Raw genomic sequence first — 16,609 nt, forward strand, 5'->3', positions numbered from 1 at the left:
TACACATACATAAATATTTACTGGACAAATCTCTGCAGAATATTTCAAATCGCTCTAATCAGTTTTACCATAAAATTATTAATTAACATCAAAACATATCATAATTACACACACTTCATGATCTTACATTTTAATACTCCTAACAATAAAATATTACAAACATTTTCAAAAATAAAAACAATATAATTTAACCAAAAACTAAACATTTAAATAAAACAAAAAAAATATAAAATTCTCGTAATATTAACAAAGCTTTGCAGAATAACTGTTTTTACATTTAACCACCTAGCAATCACACAAAAGTGGATTAGCAAATACTCCATCATACTGGCATATTTTTCATAGGCAAGCATCATTTAAACGCTCTTAACAAAACATAAAGCTACAGCTTTAGCACCCAAATTGACCTAATCGAGATATAATTATCATTCCTGCTATACAGTAGCTTCAGATTGATGTCTGCTGCCAAAGATATCAAGCTCCTCTCGTCAGAGAGGGCTACAAATAAACTACACTAAGACCTTCTCTGCTGACTTCAAACATACACTTCAAACATCAAGCATCTAACACCATCCCTCAGGCAACATAGACAAAACAGCGGCTGGTTTTGAGGCACCTGTGCGTGCCAAGACCTGTTCAAACCCCTTTTCGCTTGTGTCAGAAACACCAGAATGAACGACTCGGCTTTGGTCGCTTCCCAACACTTAACGCGACCATTATCTCCATAAACTCTCTCTATACGGCACTCTTTGAGAGGAGTTAAATGTTAAGAGAGGGAAAGCACACTCATTAAGTAGTACCCAGCAGGCCGGTTGCTAATGTAAAACCACCTCCAAGGAAAATTCAGGGAGAAGGAGTTTCTACCGAGGCAAAATTCTAGACTGCGCTCAATTAACTGCAATTAGGTCATCTAATGGCTTCCCAAGAGATCAGATTATCTCACCTGCCCTTGTTCTTGCCATTCTAGCTGAAACTTTAACCGAAAAAGACAGCTGTTAAAAAAAAAAAAAAAGAGAGTCTCCTGATTTGTGTATTTTGTGCAATAATGCATGTAAACCCCAGACGCTGTTGGCATGTTTGCACCGTCATCACTGTAATTGGACGTTTCACCTTACTTAAGCAAAACCATCTAGCTAACACTCAGGAATCCGCTCACAATTGCAAATGTTGGCACAATTCATTTGTGAAAGGGTTGGAACAAGTCGGGAACATGCCGCCAGAGGTAGAGTTATTTGGTAAATATGACAGCTGTTGGCACGGGTCTCTCTCAACCTCAACCAAACACATCGGTCCCCATTAAATCCACTCCGATGTTAAAAGGTTGACGTGCAAACAAGCTCGTTTTTCAAAAACGCCAATGCTTTCCAAGGTGAGAAAATAGCACGAGCTGACAGAAAGAGAAACAAAGTGAGACGCGTTTTTTGGTTTTGGGACAAAGGTTGTCCTTGGGCTTTGGAGTATTTGCCGTGCACTTATTTCAGGCCGAATAAACAAAATGCCAAGACAAGTACGTTTCACCGATAGCCAGCATACAGATATAGTGCCAGAGCTGAAAAGTCTCATTTATAATCTCAGAGCCCTGTGCAATCAAAAGTGTGCACCCAAAACAAAACTCTTTCACAATTTGAAGTCATGTGTGAGGCACTTTGAAAAATGAAGTGCGGTGACGTGTTATAGCAAGTCCAATTGAATTCCATTAGAAGAACTTATCCCAGGTCACAGTTTTCTGATCCATTTTTCATATAAAAAAGACTCATAGGAGACTGCAGCGACATCATTGTTAAAACCTCATTAAACATGCCTTCTTAGAGACCCAGGCGGTTTCCAATGAGTATGCTGCAAGCAAGGTTTCATTCAGACAGTTTGAAAGGAATACAATTTTAATGCTGGTAAATTGCATTGTGGCAATTTCCTGACTTGCCAGAATGAAGAAATTTGCCCTGAATTGCTGCAAATGTTCAAATTGGTGCAATAAATGTTAGTAAGAGTTTTAGCATAATCACATCTATTATTGAAGGAAGTAGCCAACAGGAAACAAGCTAGAGAAACTAACATATTTGCCATTGGGTAAACCATTTTAATGGGGTAAATTGCAATGTAGTGATCTGACTTGCCAGAAAGTAGCCAAAAATTGGTGCAAATGTTGAAAATGGTGCAATAAAGGTTAGTAAGACTTCAAGCATAACTACGCCCACTATTTAAAGAAGTAGCCAGTACGAAGCAAGCTAGAGAAATTGATTTATTTACCATTGGGTGAAGAATTTTAGTGGGGGTAACTATCTTGTGGTGGTCTCCTGACTTGCCAGAATGGATAAATTGGCCAAGAATTGGAGCAATTAGTGAAATGAATAAAGGTTAGTAAAAGTTTCAGCATAACCACACCCACTATTTAAAGAAGTAGCTAATAGGAAGCAAGCTAGAGAAATTGACTTATTTAGTGCTGGATAAACCATTTTAATAGGAGTAAATTGCATTGTGATGATCTCCTGACTTGCCAAAATGGAGAAATGGGCCAAAAATTGGTGCAAATGTTGAAACTGCTGCAATAAAGGTTAGTAAGCATTCAAGCATAACCACGTCCACTATTGAAGGAAATAGTCAACAGGAATCAAGCTAGAGAAACCAACATTTTTACCATTGGGTAAACCATTTTAATAGAGGTAAACTGCATTGTGGTGATCTCTTGACTTGTCAGAATGGAGAAATTGGCCAAGAATTGGAGCAATTGGTAAAATTGGTGGAATAAAATTTAGAAACATTTCCAGCAAAATGAAGCCCACTACTAAAAGAAATAAACAATCTGAAGCAAGCTAGAGAAACTGACTTTACCAATAACTAAACCATTTTAATGGTGGTAAATTGCATTGTAGTGATCTCCTGACTTGCCAGAATTAAGCAATTTGCCACTATGAAAAGTAGCAGCCATTAGGAATGAACCTAGAGAAATGTTCATATTTACCATCAGGTAAACTATTTTAATGAGGGTGAATTGCATTGTGGTGATCTCCTGACTCGCCAGAATGGAGAAACTGGCCAAAATTAGTGCAAATGTAAAAATTCCAAAAAATGGTGCAAATGTTGAAATTGCTGCAATAAAGGTTAGTAAGAGTTCCAACATAACCATGCCTAATATTTAAAGAAGTAGCCAATAGGAAGCAAGCTAGAAAAATTGACTTATTTACCACTGGGTAAACCATTTTAATAGGGGTATATTGCATTGTGATTATCTCCTGACATACCAGAATGGATAAATTGGCCAAAAATTGGTGCAAATGTTGAAACTGCTGCAATAAAAGTTAGTAAGCAGTTAAGCATAACCATGCCCACTACTGAAGGAAGTAGTCAACAGGAATCAAGCTAAATGTTAAAATTTGTGTGACAAAGGTTAGTAAGAGTTATTACTATTTAAAGAAGTAGCCAATAGGAAGCAAGCTAGAGACATTGACGTGCTAACTAAACCATTTTAATTGGTGTAAATTGCATTGTAGTGATCTCCTGATGTGCCAGAATGGAGAAACTGATAAAGAATTGGTGCAATAAAGGTTCCACTACAAAAAGTAGTAGCTAATAGGAATCACACTAGAAAAATGTTTATATTTACTGTCAGGTAAACCTTTTTAATGGGGATAAATTGCATTACCCAGAATGCCCAGAATGGAGAAATTGGCCAAGAGTTGGTGCAAAAGTTAAAATTGGTCTGATAAAGTTTAGTAAGAGTTCCAGCATAACCCAGTCCGCTATTTAAAGATCTAGCCAACAGGAAGCAAGTTAAAAAAAAAAAGATTTACTTATTTACCATTAGGTAATCTATTGTAATGGGATAAATTGCATTGTGGTGATCTCCTGACTTGCAGGAATGGAGAAATTGGCCAAGAATTGGTGCAAATGCTGAAACTGCTGCAATAAAGGTTAGTAAGCATTCTAGCATAACCTCACTGACTACTGAAGAAAGTAGCCAACAAGAATCAAGCTAGAGAAACTGACGTATTTACCACTGGGTAAACCATTTTAATGGAGGTCATTTCCATTGAATGATCTCCTGGATTGTCAGAATGGAGAAATTAGCCAAGATTTGATGCACATCTTAAAATCGCTGTGATAGAGGTTAGTAAGAGTTCTGGTATAACCACGCCCACTACTGAAAGAAGTAGCCAATATTAAGCAAGCTAGAGACATTGACTTCTTTATCAATAGCTAAACCATTTAAACTGGGGTAAATTGCGTTGTGATGATCTCCAGACTTGCCAGAATGGAGCAACTGGCCAAGAATCGGTGCAATAAAAGTTAGTAAGGGTTACAGCATAACTACAAAAAGAAGCAGCCAATAGGAAACAACCTAGAGAAATGCTCATATTTACCGACGGGTAAATCTTTTTGATAGGGGTAAATTGCATTAAAGGATCTCCTGGCTTGTCAGAATGGAGAAATTAGCCAAGATTTGGTGCAAATGTTAAAACTGCTGCAATAAAGGTTAGTAAGCATTCTAGCATAACCACGCCCACTATTGAAGAAATCAGCCAACAGAAATCAAGCTAGAGAAACTGACATATCTACCATTGGGTAAACCATTTTAATGGAGGTAAACTGCATTGTGGTGATCTCCCAGCTTGTCAGAATGAAAAAATTAGCCAAAAAATCAGTGCAATTGGTGCGATAAAGGTTAGTAGGAGTTCCAGCATAACCACGCCCACCAAGAAGTAGCCAATAGGAATCAAGCTAGAGAAATGGTCATATTTACCATTGGGTAACAGCTCTGGCTGCAGTGGCTGATGTGGGGTACTTCTTTCCTCTGCATACACATACACACACACACACATTACAAAAACACTGCTTAGTCTTCCAAGATTGACTTTATAAACTGTATAAAACACCCTGGCCAGTCAAACTCGTGTTTTTAGTTGCCCTAGTACTCAAACTGACCCTTTTATGAGCAATCTACTTTATAAACTCCCTGTCAAAAGGCCAGCTTAAACCAACCCCAAGGTTGTGTACTGATTGTAGTTGGTTTAAGCTGGTTTAGAGCCCCTTAAACCGTCAAACTAATATGGTGTTAAATCAGTTTCTTACACTTTCGTACAGAGAGCAACAAGGCAGAGTGTTAGTCTTCTCATGCATCGACAAGACAACACTCTCAACGCAGTGCAAACAGATGCAGACCGGTTAGTGTAAGTGAGTTTGACTACAACCTTCAGGGTAAACACTGGAAATGAGCAGGAAGGTGTGAATTGGTGTCATGCAGAGATAAACTGTGGCAATGATTCCCACTGCAGTTCATCTAAGACATTCAATCACTTACCTGCGCTGTGACAGTTTAACCAAAACTACCAAGTAACAAATCCTGTCTGCCCGAAAGGCGCAACACTGAACTCATGAAACAAACATTTTTTACAATATGATGCCTGGGGACTGAGTGTACCAGCCAGATGTGAGCATCTGTTTCAGATTAGCATCTCTCTCAGGCTAAGAATCTCCACAACGCTTTTGTTTGCTAAGTGTCTTACTTCTACGGAAATGTTCGTGCAAATCCGCCGGCTTATGTGGAGGGCCTGGTTATGTCGTTTGATTGTAGGATCGCATGAAGATGCCTGGACCCGTGTGGAAAAACACTTAGTGGTTAGGTGTTAGCTGTTGGCGTTTTCACATTCTGAGAGATGTATTAAGAGAGAATTCCACTGGAAAGTGAACATCACTTACTAGTTGATACAAAGAGGTGTAACCTTGTATTACTTGTAAAAACATACGACTTCTTATAGGAATGTGTTTAACATTGATAATAATCTGAAATGTTTCTTGAGGAGCAAACCAGCATATTAGAATGATTTCTGAGAAATCATGTGACACTTAGGACTAGAGTAATGATGCTGGAAATTCAGCTTTGCATCTCAGGAATAAATTGCATTTTAAAATATATTCAAATATTAAAGACTTTTTTGAAATTGCAATAACTTTTCACAATATTACTGCTTTTACTGTATTTTCTAACACATAAATCATCATCCAATTAAAAAGCAGTTATGTTTTCTGATTGAATAGTGTGCAAATAACATATAAAAAACACCTAATTTCGTCACCACTTAGCATAGTCGCTAATGGGAGCGTGTACGACTGATACTGTCACCGAGATGAATGGGAATGCTAACGCATTGCTCTCTTCAGGTGTTATTTGTCAATACTTGTGGAAGTGTGAAAGTGTTTGCTTTATTGCCATCCCTTCCGCTCAATGTGTTGCTTCAAACCAAACCCGTTTGGCAAAGCGAACCGTCAGTGACAGATTGTGAAGGATGGAAGCCGTATAAAGTGCAAAAGTAATCAGAGCGACCAAAATCCATCACTACTAAAGAAAAGCAGTCAATGAGGTTGAAGAGAGAGCGAAAGAGAATAGATGAAGTAGCTCAAGAAGCACAAAAGCCACCCAGTGAGATCAGAGTGATTGATTTTACTCTACCAATGTGCCATTTCAAGATTAAAGTCTGAGAGCTTTTCCGCAGAGCCACGAATCAAAGGACGTTCGGTTAAAAAATGAGCAGAGATCACTTAGAAGTTATTCCGAGTTAAATTGTTCATAAGGATATTGTTGTATTAATAAGGTCTGACTAACAAAAATGCAAGAGATCTGATTCATCGATGCAAACGCTGAGTTATATTTCTGCCGTCGGGCTGAATCCAGCCAGAGATGTTGAAGTGTTGGTCAGACTCCAGTCATTGACCAAATCACTGCAATGGCATCTGAAAATGTCTTTAACACATGCTGCGTCTGGTCCTCGGAACCATTTTATTCTTAATATGCTGTAAACAAAGCGAGGGGGAAAACACACAGTGAGATGGCAAGACTTAAAAAGAGTTAAAAATGAAAGCTTGTGCTGAATGTTTCTTCAACTTGGACAGTTTTGGCCGCACAGACGATTAGAAAATAAACTCTCTAAATTACATTCTGACTAGTTGAATTTAAAGTACTTTTTTAACAACTAGAAAGATTTCTTATTTTCATCTAAATCTTGCTTCTTTTATTGCTATAATGTTTAAACAAAAACAGAAATAGATTGAAAAATACATTTAAAACATACATTAAAAACAACAACAATAATAATATTCATAAGTTATAATTGTTATTATATAACAATTAATTATATATTAATTATATAATAAATGTAATTATATATTCTAATAAAAGTTATTATGATTATTAAGAAATTAAGCTAAGGAGAATATATACATATATTTTTGGGGGGCTTAGAAATGACAAAAACTTATAATTACAGTATTTATTTATTCATAACAATGTATGTTTATATATTATCTTAGAAATGACAAAAACTTATAATTACAGTATTTATTTATTCATAACAATGTATGTTTGTATGTTTATTTCTTTATTTGTCTGTGTGTATATATTATTATTACTATATAAATTATTACAATATATATATATTTATATATATTAATATTAACATATATAATACAATAATATTTAATGAATTTAATATAATTATTAATAATAATAATATAACTTAAAAATAATAGTAATTGTTATTAATAAGAAATTAAGCTATTAAGAAAAAAAAAAATAACATCGAAAAACAAAAAACTTATTTTATATAAAATATAACAAGAAGAGGAGGAGGAGGAAGAAGAAGAAAAATAACAATAAAAATAATTGTTCTCATTTTTATTCTAAACCAACAAATTTAATTCCCATCACAATGTCATTCCTCTCATTTTTTTAAAATAAAAAAATCCTTTTAAATTTTTTAAATTTCAAAATCCTTTTTCAAATCCAATCCATTTTATTGCTATAATTTTATAGCCAGTGATTTATGCAACTATAAATACACAATATTTTCAATATCTTGTTTGCTTTTTGTTAATTTCTCATTAATAATATCAAATCATAATAATAATAATAATTCCTATTATTATTATATACAATTTCTTTAATAAATGAATGATTTTCCCCAACATTAAATCTAAAATGATAGTAAAGACATTTTTGATTTTACAAAGGAGTTCTTTTATTATTACACTAAAGACTGGAGTAATGGCTGCTGAAAATGTAGCTTTGCATCACAGAAATAAATTATATTTTACAATATATTACAATAGTAAATAGTTATTTTAAACTTTAATAATATTTCACAATTTTGCCATTTTTACTGTATTTTTAATCAAATAAATGCAGCCTTGGTTTGCATAAAAGTCTCAAAAACATATAGACATAAGCTGTTCTCTTTTTTAAACACCATATATTTTAGTACTGCATTTTTAAAAAGTACCAAATGATGGCAATAAATAATAAAGGTATGTAGTAAAAAGTTTCCAAGAAAGCTTAAATGTGACTTTCGTAAGTCGACCTCCAGGACATAAAAGTGGCTGTCGTTGACGAAACATCCATCCAGGCTCTCTCCACACCTTGTCTTATCATGCGAACGCTTTCCATCTCCTCAGGGGATTGTGGGTAGGCCACATCAATTGCTCGGTGACTCCAGCCCATCGCTCAACAGGGGCTCATTAATAAGTTCAGCTTGTTTTATTGTGGCTTTCTGGCCTATTAGAGCTCGTGAGAGAGCGACCCGGCGACCGCAGCCCAGCCTTGGGCAAACGGCTCGATCTGGATTCCTGTGGGGGGAAATGTGCGACCCTGACAGATTCACCGCAGCCCTCTGGCCTCTGCGGCCTGCGCTTTACTCAGCAGTGCGCTCGATTTTGTCTTCGGGGGCTGTCAGACAAGCCAGACGTCTCATTTGCGGCGCTGCTGGCAGGTTTCGGGGGAACAGAGGGGTAATAATAGGGCGTCTGAGTGAGACCTTGACATAAGAGCTGGATCCAGAGCGAAAGAGGCGTGCAGAAAACCGATCAGAAGCCAAACTAACCGCCCGGAAACATGGTCTCTGATATTATGGCTGGATTCTGAAGCTCTGTCTTCGAAAGCATGTGTATGTTTGTTTCTGTTTGGATGTGGCTGCATGTGAAGCCGGTTGCTAACTTAAGGATTCATAATGCCATCCTGAAGTCTGCGGGGCAGCTTGTTTTATGACTTTTCCAGCTATAACGGGCGACGCTCCCAAGAGCCGTTTTCAGCTTGAGCTTACACAAACAGATAAAAAGTGTCTTTTTCTTATAAGCATCAGTTTCTGTTGCTCACTGATGGTAATACTGGCTTCACATCATTCGAGTTCAATGTGAATAAACAACAGTGTATTAAATATTCAATTTTTTGGCAAAAAAAAAAAAAACCAAAACAGCTAAAAACTAATTAACTAACTAACTACTAATGAACTAAAACCTATTTATGAGTGAATCTCACAACAAACGTCCAGATCATATTACAACCCTCCTAAAAAATATAATAGATTAAAAAAAATAAATAAATAAATTAAATATATTATACAGAATAATATAATATATTAAGAATTTATTATTAAATAATCATTTAATTATTATTATTATTTAAATGATATAAAAATGTTTAATAAATTATATTAAAATAAGAAAGTAAGCTAAGGAGAACTTATCAAAAACAAACTTAATAACAACAATGAAAATAATAATCATCATAATCAGTTATTTTTTTTATCATTGCTTCTCTTAATTTCTTAATAATAATAATAATAATAATAATAATACATTACTATGCTAATTATATATTATCAAAAATATTATATTCATAGTATTATATTATATAAAGTATCATATTATATTAATAATAATAATTTAAATAGTAAATTACAGCTATTATTTACTGCTTTTAGTATTGTTGTTGTTGTTGTTAGGAAATTAAGGATAAATGGTCAAACAAATCCAAAAACAACAACAACGATAATAATCATAATAATCAGTTACTTACTATTTTTGATAATTGCTTCTCTTAATTTCTCAATGATAATAAAAATAACACATTACTATGCTAATTGTATACAATATTTCATAAAAATATTATATTCATAGTATTATATTACATAAACAATAATAATAATCATAATAATCAGTTACGATATTTGATAATTGCCTTTCTTAATTTCTTGATAACAATAGTAATAATAGTAATACATTACTATGCTAATTATATTATCAAAAAGTTATATTCATTGTATTATATTATATAAAGTAACACATTATTATTATTATTATTATTATTATAATAATAGTAAATTACCATTATTATTTACTACAATTATTATTATTATTATTATTATTATTATTATTGTTATAAAAAAATTAAGCAAAGGATAAAAGATCAAGAACAAATATATATATAAACAACAACAATAATAATAATCATAATAATCAGTTATGTTTGACAATTGCTTCTCTTAATTTCTTAATAATAATAATACATTACGCAAATTTGACATTATAAAATTATAAAATATAAAGTATATAATTATAATTAAATTCAAATAGTTATAATAATTATTATTAATTTAATAATTATATTAAATTCAAAATGATAATTGCTTCTCTTAATTTCTTAATAATAATACACTATTATGCAAATATACAATTTAACTAAAATATTATAATATATAAAGCATTATATTATGCTCAAAACAACAACAATAATAATAATATATATTATTATTACTGTTTATTATTATTATTATTATATGTTGTTATTATATATTTTGTTATATTTTGTTATTATTATTATTATATTTTGTTATTATTATTATTATATTTTGTTATTATATATTTTATATTTATATTTTGGCATCAGTCTATCAAGAAATGTTATAGTGCAACATACTTTACCTCAGATTATATCTATGAAAAAATTATACCTACCTATACCATATACCTACATATATATCTTCATATCTATCTGTCTATCTCCATATATGTAATTCAGTTATTCGCAAATAATGGCTCAGCAATACAAAGGTCTGTGATTGGTTGTAGTGATGCAAAGCAAAGCTGTGATTGGCTAAAGAGGTGCACAGAACAGCTGAAATTGGCTCACACATACACACACTTATTATTCAGTTCATAAAGCTGCTGTGTGTCATTTTTTGGATGTTAAAACACTAAAACGATGCTTAAAATGCAGAGACAACTATAAAGAAACAATCTTTACTTTTGCAAATTCATTTAGTAATGCTAACGGCTCATAAATTACACACTGCAGCTTTAAACAGCATTAAACAGTGCTTTTTAATAACGTGAAAAGTTGAAGTGAAATGTGTTCAGTGAATCAAGCAAGCAAGGTTAAGCAGAAAAAAAGACGACTAGAGCAGGAAAACACATAACTCTTCACATTCAATGATCTTGATTTCCTACGTGTGATATATGGTCAAATACATCAAGTTTATATCTCATGTGTAAGTGTCTTTTTGCGCTCAACTTTCAGTTTAGAGCTCCCACGGCGCCTGTAAATCCTCATCCGTGACTAGACTAATGGAAATGCAAACATATGTATGTAAATGACGCGTAACTAAAGGACAATGTGCTCACTGTAAAACACTCGAGATGCACAGAACAGTCATTTCTCACTGTATGTTCTGAACAAAGAGTGAAACTCCGAGATTCGGTTCCACCACATAAAATCAAGCCAAACGCTGGACTTCACAGAACATTAAGTTCAGAGTTTCCATCAGAAGTCTCTTAAAGCCGGTGGTTTTGCTTTAACAAAGTCTGGAGTTCACTAGGAAGTCAATGTGAAATCAAAATCAACCCTACTGTGGTCTTCATAATCTCTACAACTATTTTCCTTTTGGCTGACGTTACCAATCACACCTATAATTTCTAGTCTAATCAATGTTCTTTGGATAAAACTGGTGAAGACTGTCAGAAGTCTTGATTGTGGTTGCAGCAGCTGGCCAGGTGGAGTGCTGTGGTGGTGTAGAGGGTGTAACTCACCTACACAGGTCTTTCCATCAGAGTGAAGCGCAAACTTCATGTGACATGAACACCTGGGCCCGTGGTCCATTTCCTCACAGATGTGCTGACATCCACCGTTACCATAGTTACAGGTCACTAAACCAGAACAACAAGGGATTAGAGATCACTAACCATTTCCTTCCATCATCCACCCATCTTTCTGTCCATCCATACATTCATGTATCTATCCATCCCATTATTTTGTGCATCCATCCATCAGTCTATCCATCCATCTGTCCATCTATCCATTAATTATTCTGTCCTTCCAATCATCCATCCATCCACCCATTATTCCATCATCCATTCATCCATCGTTCTATCCATCCATCCATCCATTTATGCATAATTCTGTCCTTCCAATCCATCCATCATCCTTCTATCCATCCATCCATCTATAATTCTGTCCTTCCCATCATCCATCCATCTATCCATCTATTCATCCATTCACTATTCATACATCCATCATTCTATCTATCCATCCACTGCTCTGTCCATCCATCCACCCTTAATTCACCCATTAATTGTTCTGTCCTTCCTTCCATTCATTCATTTATCCGTTTACTGTTCAGTCTATTAATCCATCCATCCATCCATCACTCTATCCATCCATTAACTGTTCAGTAGATATATCCATCCTTCTATTTATCCATCTACTGTGCTGTCCATCCATCCGTCCATCCATTCGTAATTTTATCTATCCATCCACCCTTCATTCATCCGTTAATTGTTCTGTCCTTCCATCCATTCATCCATCTACTGTTCAGTCCATCCACCCATTCATCATTTTATCCATCCACTATTCTGTCCATCCATCATTCATCCACCCATCCATCCATCTGTCCATCCATCCACCCACTGTTGTGGCCATCCATCGATCTATTCATCCATCCATCCACCCACCGACTGTTCTGTCCATCTATCCATCAATCATTCTATCCATTCTTCCAGTTTTGTCTATCCACCCATCCATCATTTTATCCATCTATCCACTGTTCTGTCCATCCATCATCAATCTATCTATCCATCCATCCATCCATCCGTCCGTCCATCCATCCACCCACTGTTGTGGCCATCCATCAATCTATTCATCCATCCATCCACCCACTGACTGTTCTGTCCATCCATCCATCCATCATTCTATCCATCCTTCCAGTTTTGTCCATCCACCCATCCATCATTTTATCCATCTATCCACTGTTCTGTCCATCCAGCATCCATCCATCCACCATCATTCTATCCATCCATTCACTGTTCTGTCGATCCATCCATCATTCTATTTATCCATCCACTGTTCTGTCCATCCATCCATCCATCCATCCATCATTCTATCTATCCATCCACTGTTCTGTCCGTCCATCCATCCATCCATCCATCCATCCATCCATCCATCCTATCCATCCACTGTTGTCTATCCATCCAACCAACTGTCATTCATCCATTAATTTTTCTGTCCTTCCATACACTTTTATCCATCTATCCATCCATCATTCTACCCATCCATCCACTGTTCTGTCCATCAATCCATCATCCGTCTGTCCATTTACTCATTGTTCTGCCCATCCATCCATTTATCTGCCCATCTATCCATCATTCTGTCCATCCATTGTTCAGTCCATCCAATCATCCATCCATAATTTTGTCCATCCATCCACTATTTGTCCATCCATCCATCCATCTTTTATTCTGTCCATTCCTCCATCCATCCATCATTCTACCCATCTATCCACTGTTCTGTCCATCTATCCAACCATTGTGTCTATTCATCCATCCATCCATTCATCTGTTATTCTGTCAGTCCATTTTTCTATCCATTGTTCTGTTCATCCAGTCATCCACCCATTGTTCTATCATCCATCCATCCATCCATTCATACATTCATTCTTCTATCCATCCATCCATAAAAGGGTAGAAAAGCATCTCTCAAATGCATCCATCATTCTCAAAGGGAGCATTTATGTAATTTCTCATGCTGATGAACTGTGATTTGACTCACATTTACAGTCTCGGTTGTTCTTGGTGAGCTGAAATCCAGGTCTGCACTCACAGGCGATGCCTCCTTTGGGCGTCTCTCGGCAAATGTGGGCACAGCCGTGATTTTTATCCATGCAGGTGGGCACGTCTTTAGTTCCATTAAAGCGCACTATAGAACAAAGAAATTAAAAAAATACAAGTATTAGTTTCTTTCCTAAAAAATATTACTGACCCTACATTTTTGAACAGTAGAGAATATGCATATTAGAAATATAATACAGCCTACTTGCTTATGTTGCTTCGCTCAAAATTTTCACTCCAGAAAAAAGTCAGAAAAATTTGGGACATTTTAAACTTTTGACACTGATTAGGAAACACTGAAGCTACTTTCAGAAATGGTTTTGTAGCATATACAAGATTCTCAGCTCTGTTTAAGAGCATTTAAATGTCCGGTTCCACTTGGTGAGAAAAGCACCAGTCGTTCAGAACCAGATAAACGGCCCAAATCCGGGTGAGTGTTGCTTTTCTTTGCCTGACCCCAGATCAGAATCATGTTCAGCAGTGTTTGAACAGTAAGAGGAGAATGAAAGCACCCCACTGACTTCAGACCCCAGGACGCATCTGTGTCAACAGACCCGTGGCACCCTGGGAAAGCAGCAGAAAGAGCCGTGGGGAGCTGAAGGGAGCGTCTGTATCCAAGGGCATACGAGAAAGCAGCTTATATCACATTTATCTGACATGGGTCACTTATATATGCAGCCAAACTTCGAGAAAGAAACTTTAGAGGAAAATATGTCAAGATAAAATGATTTGTTCATGAAAGCATTAAACAATTAAATGGAAATATACTACTAATATTGTAAATATCACCTTGCCACTGCTTACTATTTTAAGCATGTGAAACAAAATGCATTTGGATATAAAAATATTTCAGACATTAGTATGAGATATTGCTGTCACATGTCCTCATCAAGTGTATATATAAATAAGTTAGTGGCATTTATTTCAGTGTTATTACTGTTAATTACACTGTTAAAGTTAATACACATTAAAAGTAATTTTAGTTAACTGAAATAAGGGTCAAATAAAATATATATAAAATAATAATAAAATAAATAAATAAAAAAGCCAATAATAATAATAATTAATAAATACTACTAAATACTGGTCCAATTCAGGGTTTTTATAGTTACTAAAATTAAACAAAACTAAAACTAAAACTAAAACCATACAAAAATTGCTACTCGAAATAAAACAATATTGAACTAAAATACAATTAAACATAATTTCTCATTTTCATTTAATTTATCATGATGTACTAAAATAGCTTTTTATTTTATATTTTATATATATGTACATATAAAATATAATATCTGCTCTAGTAAAATATATGTTGGTAAAATCTTTGGTAAAATATATATCTGCTAAAATTTAAATGAAGACTGAAAAAAAAAAAAAAAAAAACCTAAAATAAAATAAAAGCCAATACTAATAAATCATAAATTAAATCTTCTGTACAAGTGTCTTTATTTTTGACAATCCAATTATGAAAATGTTAATATGTTAAAATATGTTAATGTATGTTAAAGTACAGGTGCATCTAAATAAATTAGAATGCCGTGGAAAAGTTCATTTATTTCAGTAATTCAGCTCAAATTCTGAAACTCGTGTATTAAATAAATTCAATGCACACAGACTGAAGTAGTTTAAGTCTTTGGTTCTTTTAATTGTGATGATTTTGGCTCACATTTAACAAAAACCCACCAATTCACTATCTCAACAAATTAGAATATGGTGACATGCCAATTAGCTAATCAACTCAAAACACCTGCAAAGGTTTCCTGAGCCTTCAAAATGGTCTCTCAGTTTGGTTCCCTAGGCTACACAATCATGGGGAAGACTGCTGATCTGACAGTTGTCCAGAAGACAATCATTGACACCCTTCACAAGGAGGGTAAGACACAAACATTCATTGCCAAAGAAGCTGGCTGTTCACAGAGTGCTGAAGCTTGTCAAGCAAAATCGATTCAAGAATTTGGGTGAACTTCACAAGGAATGGACTGAGGCTGGGGTCAAGGCATCAAGAGCCACCACACACAGCCGTGTCAAGGAATTTGGCTACAGGTGTCGTATTACTCTTGTTAAGCCACTCCTGAACCACAGACAATGTCAGAGGCGTCTTACCTGGGCTAAGGAGAAGAAGAAATGGACTATAGCCCAGTGGTCCAAAGTCCTCATTTCAGAGGAGAGCAAGTTTTGTATTTCATTTGGAAACCAAGGTCCTAGAGTCTGGAGGAAGGGTGGAGAAGCTCATAGCCCAAGTTGCTTGAAGACCAGTGTTAACTTTCCACAGTCTGTGATGATTTGGGGTGCAATGTCCAAAAGCAAAACCAAAGTCACTGCACCCGTTTACCAAGAAATTTTAGAGCACTTCATGCTTCCTTCTGCTGACCAGCTTTTTAATGATGCTGATTTCATTTTCCAGCAGGATTTAACACCTGCCCACACTGCCAAAAGCACCAAAAGTTGGTAAAATGATCATGGTGTTGGTGTGCTAGACTGGCCAGCAAACTCACCAGACCTGAACCCAGAAAATGAGAAACAAAAGACCGAAAAATGCAGATGAGCTGAAGGCCACTGAATCCTGGGCTTCCATACCACCTCAGCAGTGCCACAGACTGATCACCTCCATGCCACGCCGAATTGAGACAGTAATTAAAGCAAAAGGATCCCCTACCAAGTATTGAGTACATGTACAGTAAATGAA

General features: G+C 35.2%; 1 protein-coding gene across 2 annotated transcripts in view; it reads right to left on the bottom strand.

Annotated features, from left to right (window-relative positions):
• Positions 1-16,609, bottom strand: part of scube3 (signal peptide, CUB domain, EGF-like 3) — a 151,692-nt gene that overhangs the window by 42,539 nt on the left and 92,544 nt on the right. The window contains exons 6-8 of one of the 2 annotated variants that reach the window (XM_051096811.1): positions 13,865-14,011; positions 11,851-11,967; positions 4,739-4,789 (exon numbers count right to left, since the gene is read on the bottom strand). In XM_051096811.1, coding sequence (XP_050952768.1) covers positions 4,739-4,789; positions 11,851-11,967; positions 13,865-14,011 — 315 coding nt within the window. The remainder of the gene's footprint in view (positions 1-4,738; positions 4,790-11,850; positions 11,968-13,864; positions 14,012-16,609) is intronic. The other variant, XM_051096812.1, reaches the window with a different exon arrangement.

The sequence above is a fragment of the Labeo rohita genome, chromosome 23, assembly GCF_022985175.1.
Source record: "Labeo rohita strain BAU-BD-2019 chromosome 23, IGBB_LRoh.1.0, whole genome shotgun sequence".
Taxonomy (NCBI): Eukaryota; Metazoa; Chordata; class Actinopteri; order Cypriniformes; family Cyprinidae; genus Labeo; species Labeo rohita.